This window comes from Dendrobium catenatum, unplaced genomic scaffold, assembly GCF_001605985.2.
Source record: "Dendrobium catenatum unplaced genomic scaffold, ASM160598v2 original_scaffold_219495, whole genome shotgun sequence".
NCBI classification, from domain to species: Eukaryota; Viridiplantae; Streptophyta; class Magnoliopsida; order Asparagales; family Orchidaceae; genus Dendrobium; species Dendrobium catenatum.
The window spans coordinates 50,155-56,586 of NW_021537905.1; the positions used below are offsets into that span (position 1 = coordinate 50,155).

The following is a 6,432-nucleotide window of genomic DNA, read 5'->3' on the forward strand; positions in this document are numbered from 1 at the left end:
TTTAAAGAAACAATTCTAATATGCATCTTATTCTATTTATAGATAATGGTAGTTGGCCATTTTTTTTAGCCACAAACGCAGTTGAATATTAACAAGAAATGCTTATTTTATTCCCACCATCTTTGGTATTCCCACTTTTTTGGCCAGGTCCACTCGAGAGCCAGGCTATATATCTCCAGAGATTGGACATTTAATTCCAACTCTATTTATTTTTGTTTAAGCAATGCAGTGCAAGGAGGCTGGCCTCTTCTTTCTTCCCTTTCCATTTCATAACATATAATATGGCATGGTCTGATCTCCCCATAGATCTCCTCCATTGCCTCTCATCGCACTTTCCCATTGTAGACTACCTCCGATTCGCTGCCACATGCACATCGTGGAATTTCGCTCTTGCCAAGAATGATCTCTTTAGAATTCAACGTACTCCATCCCCATGGTTGCTTCTTCCCAACAATGCCGGAGAGGCCTCTGACACACTTACTTTCTGCGATCTTACCACCAAAAAAGAAGAAGGCGGCATCGGCTGCAATCGTTGCTTCTCCTGCATTGGTAACCACATCTCTGGCCGTCGCTGCTATGGCTCCAAGGATGGATGGCTCGTGACCCTTGACCTAACTTATTTGCAACCTTGCCTCTTCAATCCTCTAACAAAAGCTGAAATATCACTTCCATCCCTCTTCACCATCCCCGAAGATCAACGGCAAAGGATCAAACCCGAATACGACCTCGATGGTCATATCAAGTATTATTATGATGAAAAGCATCCATCATATGTCATTGATGCAGAAAGTTTCCGTGATCTATATTTCCAGAAGATTGCCATTTCCTCTAGCGACCCATTCGGTACCATTGTTGTTATTTACGGCTTTATAAAATTACTAGCTTTGGCAAGGCCTGGTGACCATGCTTGGGTTCTCGGGCCACAACTGCCTCCTTACCACGTTGACCAATTTGAAGAGTTTGAAGATGTTTACTTTCATGAAGAAGAGCAAATGTTCTATGCAATCACACATTTCTCAGCAGTATTGGCATTTGACCTTGAAGGAAAAAATGTTAAATTTGTTTGCCAAGCAATACAAGATCCATATTCCACTGACTCTTATTGCAGGAACTACATTGCATTTTTATCAGGAACTCTTCTAAAAATTAAGAGGGAGATCAGTGGTATGGAGGTTGATGAAAGATATACAAAGAAGACAACCAAAATCTCTGTCTTTAAGTTTGTGCCGGCTATTAATGCTTCTTCTTGTTCTTCCTCTCAATGGATCTCCATGACAGACTTGGGGGATTTCTCTTTGTTTATAGGTTACAACCAAACAATTTCATTACATCACACAGTAGCTCTTGGAATTAGACCAAACTGCATATACTTTGCCGATCATGCGGACATCATGACACAAGATGATGCTACTCGTGATGCTGGACTTTATGATCTTCATAATGATTGCTTCCAATATTTCCTTGATTCTAATTCACAGCCTAACTGGCCCCCTTCAATATGGTTCACACCATCACTTTAATAAATTGGATATGTTAATATTTTAAGAAGCATGTAACAAGAATGTTTTTGTATTATAAGTTTTTTTAAAATATTGGATATGCATTTTTTTGGTAATATTTAGTAGCATTTTTTGCATAAATATGTTATTTTTTCTCTTTCGCCATTCTGTTTTTTAAGGAAATATATTAGTTATGCTAGATTATTGTTAAGACATTTTGTGAAATCTAGTTAGCAAGTTGAATCAAAATCATTTTTCAAATGAAGAACAATTTGGAGTTGGTAGCCAATTGGTTGTTCTTTCTAAAAGGAGAGACATTGCATTTTTTTTAGAAGGAAAACATGATTCAACATGTTTTAGAGCTTTGGAGGATATGTAAAGCTGTAAATTTTTTACACAATTAGTCTCTTTTGATCTCCTAAAAAAATGTATGTAATAAAAGATAAATTTTAATATAAAATTAAATATTAAATTTTAAGACATGAGTAACATTTAATTTAAATTATGAAAATCAAAATGCTTATTTTATTACTTTTAAATTTAGAATTTATCATAAACCTATTTAAAGAAACAATTCTAATATGCATCATGTTCTATTTATAGATAATGTTTGTTGGCCATTTTTTAGCTACAAACCAGCAATTCAATATTAACTACAAATATTTATTTTTTTTCCCATTATCTTTGGTCAGGTTCACTCGAGAGAAGCTATATATCTCCAATAATTGCACATTCGATTCCAACTCCATTTATTGAGAATGAAATTTCAATTTTTCTGAGTTATATGTGTGTATGAGTCTTCTTGAGAGAGGAGTGAAGTCCCTAATAGTAGGGCAAAGCAACGCTCAACAATCATCATTGTGGCAAAGTTCTTGCCTATATCCTATCTCCTCTTCACCCCCATCATCCTTCTAAACAGCCCACTGAGCTCTCCAATCCTTACAAATAGCCCATCGAGCACTCCAATCCTTCCAAACATTCAACAGAACATTGCATCCCTTCCCAAGTAGCCATCAAGCCTTCCCACCCTTTAAACAGTTGATCAACCCCTTTCCTTCCCATCCACACTGCGCCTACCTCCCACTTCCGAACAGGCGACCAAAACTCCTTACGTTTTTTCCTTGGCCGGCCAGCCTTCCGCTCTGCCTTTTGGTATTCCCTCCACCTTTTCCCCTTCCCAATCCTCATTAACTCCATTTAATTAAAGCTTTTCCCATTCCCATATTTCTTGCCTTTACCCCTTCTCAACCCTTATTAATTCCTTTTAATAAAAGCATTTCTTATTCCCTAGTTGCCACATTTTTTCATTCCCAATCCTCATTAACTCCACTAAAGTAAAGCTTTTCTCATTTCCATAGTTGTTGCCTTTTCTCCTTCCCAACCCTCATTACCTCCATTTACTTAAAGTCTTTCCTATTTCTTAGTTGAGACATTTCACATAAAGAAATATGTAAAGTTCATTAAAACACATCTCTCATTTTAGAGCTTTGGAGGATATGCTATCAATTGGAGGATATGTAAAGTTGAAAAGTCCTTATGATCTCCAAACTATCGAGAAACGACTTGTATTTATAAATTTTAAATGTTGCATTATGTTAATTTTAGTCAAAATTTTAGAACAATCCATGTTATAATTCGTTTGATTTATTTGAGTATATACTATTCTTTCAATATTTAAGCACTTTAATGACCTTTGAAGTATGTGATAATGGGCATGTTGGATTTTTCTTATCAAAATGCCATTTTAGCTCTAAGCATTCAAAATTTTGAGATAAGTTGATCCTCAAATTAATGTAATGAAGTTTGTAATTATGCTTTAGATGCTTGGTTTTGGCTCATTTGAAGTCGAATCAAATCATTTTGGTATCATTAGATTCATCCCTTCAAAACTTCACTTAGACTATAAATGTTGTAAAATCATAGTTCAATTGATCCTGAGTTTTCTTAAGCAAGTTTCAATTCAAATAATTGATATAGATTTACGTTTAATCAAGTGAATTTTCTTATGATGCTTCAATAATACTTGAGTTTTATTTAATTTATAAAAAAATAAGACTTAAAAGCAAATCCCAAAATAAAAATTTAATAAATAGAAATGGATCAAATAATTAATTTATTTCAATAAATTATTTCGTTCATTTTTATTTAGATATTCAAAAAATTTAATCTTAAACTTATACATGTACCATAATGTGCTAGGCTTTAAACTCATGGAACAATTATTAGGTCCGGTGAACGTACGTAGAGGTACATTCGGTTGTCACTAAAATCGTGATAAAAAAAAGAGAAATACCGAGCAATACTAAACAATAACGAGAAATATCATCATGTGAAGACAAAATACCGAGTAATACCGAGCTATACCGAGTTATACAAAAAATATCGAGTTTTTCTAGAAGAAAAACTCGATATTTTTTGTATAACTCGGTATTGCTCGGTATAGCTTAGTATTACTCGGTATTGGTCTTCACAGAGCGGTATTCCTCGTTATTATGAAATAATACCCAGCAATACCGAGCAAATACCGAGTAAAAATCGAGTAACTCAGCGATGACCGGACAAAGATCTACGTCCGGTCGGAGGACCTAATAATTGTTCTCATGTGGGCTACACATATTGCAAGCAAGCCATTTACAGGTCATTCATGAGAGATGTTAAGTACCGCTCAATAGAACTCATTGATGGCGTTGACTAGTTAGAATCATGGTTGTGATAACCTGCCAGGACATTGAACTGAAAAAAGGAGAGGCTCAAGGTTCAATAGTATGATGGGGGTTGAACCTTAACATTATTTAAATAAAAAATAAAAAATGTAATAGTATTAGAATAATTATATAATGATCCTATTAGATCAGTGGATAAAAAAATAAAAATTAATCAATGTTATATATTTATATATTTAATATAAATTATTGTTCATCTATGTTATATATTTAGATAAAATTTATAAATTTGCATAAAAAGAATGATCATAAATACTGAATTGAAGTTAGTGTTATAAAATATTTTCATAACACTTGCTTACAACATCTCTTCGAGAAGATGACATGATTTTTTTTTGTTAACATTCATTGGGGGTCTGCACGTTGATTAAAAAAATGGATACAAGTCCTTAAGGGGACCTAAAGCCACTAATGCTGAATAGAGCAAAATGTAAAAAAAATAAAAAAAACCTAAACCTTAAATCCCAACAAAATTTATAAATAAAATGAAAAGAAGAAAAACATGATAGTAAGGAGCCATTGCCCAAAAATGACATAGAGCCTGGAACACTAAAAAGCACTGTAGCTGTAAGCAAAATGCGAACTCTCCAAACTATAGAGTCGACAAAATCTATAACAGGTTATAGACTTCCCATTCGATCGTCACACTTCACTTCTATCCATGCGTGGTTAACTCGCCGTCATGCTCACAACCTCCTACCCTGGCACTTCATCAGTGGATTGCTTGTAGCCTATATCGGTTTAAATGTGGTCTTCCCTTTTCCATACATCACAACTAGCTAAGCTTAGGCTCCACTCTTCTATGATTGTATTAATTATTTATAGACACCACTAGTGAACATGTTAGAAATTTGGTATTGTATCTATATACTTTTGTATTCATCTGAGATACATGATAAAGCATAAACCTAATATAGTGATTAGTTGAATAATGAACAAACTACACTAAAGAATAAATAGAAGGAATTGAAGATATACTTATATTATATTAAGCAAGAGCAAATTCAATTCTTGATCTTAACATAGGTGATTATTTTTGCAGAATCTGTGGAGTTCGCACAATCTTCCACTCTTCATCCAAATACTTCAATAATTGACATATTTACTAAAGATCTCTCCTCTCTTCTGAAAAGGCTTCTTGCCTGATTAAGGCCAAAGAAAATGACAAGCCATAATGCAATTTCTCCAATCCTAAGAACCAGATACCTCAAAAAAATATATTTGGGCCATATCACAAATCTATCAAGTTGGTTTAATTTTGTGATCTTGTTTTTTTCTTTTATATATAATATATATATATTATATATATATATTATATATATATATATTATATATATATATATATATATATATTATATAACTACAATCTGAAATTCATATAAAAGAGCGTAGCAAATGTTCACAGTTTCAATACTCAAAACTAACAATGTTTCCAACACATCAAAGGGTTTTCATAAATAACTAAAACAAAACAGAACTCTAAAACACATGTCATTCAAATAATAAAAGGGAAAACAATGCGGTTACCCTGAACCCAAATCAACGATCACCTGAGAGTATCCTTAAAACCCTAACTTGGTGCGTCTCCAGTGCCTGTGCTTACCATTGTACCTAATGGTGTTGTTGGTCCTCATGCGAATCCAATGGGGAATGGGCCTATTCTGCCTCATCTTCTTCGTCAGCTTCTTCTTGATCCGGAAAGTCTTGAACGAAGGCATATTCGCTGCCGCTCCAGAGCAAGACGGGCGATGTTGAAGAAACCCTAGCGCAAGAGAACTTCTTTTTGTGATCTACGTCCTCTCTGTGGATGGACAAGTTCGCTTCTCGTAGAAAAAAAATTCCGCACTTTCCACAGTAATGATTGTACTTCTTTTTGTGCCATTAATAGTGTTTCTTCATATCATTAGAATTCTTTAGCCTCCTTGAAGTATTATATTCGGTAAGACATGCCAAGCAAAGGACTCCGTCTTGGTTTATAAGGTTGAGTTGGCTGGCCATTAATGCAGAGATATCTAATGGGCTATCAAACAATTTTAAGAAACATTTCTTGATACTATTTCTGCTTCAGTGAACCGGAGAATCTGGACACTATTTCGGCTTCAAATTTTGCTAATTAATCTTATGCCCATTAGATATCTCTACATTAATGACCAGCCAACTCAACCTTATAAACCAAGACGGAGTCCTTTGCTTGGCATGCCTCACCGAAT

At 34.3% G+C, this 6,432-nt stretch overlaps 2 protein-coding genes across 2 annotated transcripts; one reads left to right on the top strand and one right to left on the bottom strand.

Moving 5' to 3' along the window:
• Positions 1-281: 281 nt before the first annotated feature.
• On the top strand, positions 282-1,520 carry LOC110105710 (putative F-box protein At4g22660). Its single transcript, XM_020835311.2, has one exon. It carries the CDS (start codon positions 282-284, stop codon positions 1,518-1,520), a length of 1,239 nt encoding a protein of 412 aa, XP_020690970.1.
• Positions 1,521-5,603: 4,083 nt separating this feature from the next.
• Positions 5,604-5,940, bottom strand: LOC110115393 (60S ribosomal protein L39-like). The gene has a single exon (XM_020848608.2). It carries the CDS (start codon positions 5,938-5,940, stop codon positions 5,785-5,787), a length of 156 nt encoding a protein of 51 aa, XP_020704267.1. The 3' UTR covers positions 5,604-5,784.
• Between the last annotated feature and the right edge of the window lie 492 nt (positions 5,941-6,432).

What these genes read in the sequence shown, in the direction of transcription:
- LOC110105710 (XM_020835311.2), top strand. Translation starts at nt 282, where the DNA reads ATGGCATGGTCTGATCTCCCCATAGATCTCCTCCATTGCCTCTCATCG.
- LOC110115393 (XM_020848608.2), bottom strand. Translation starts at nt 5,940, where the DNA reads ATGCCTTCGTTCAAGACTTTCCGGATCAAGAAGAAGCTGACGAAGAAG.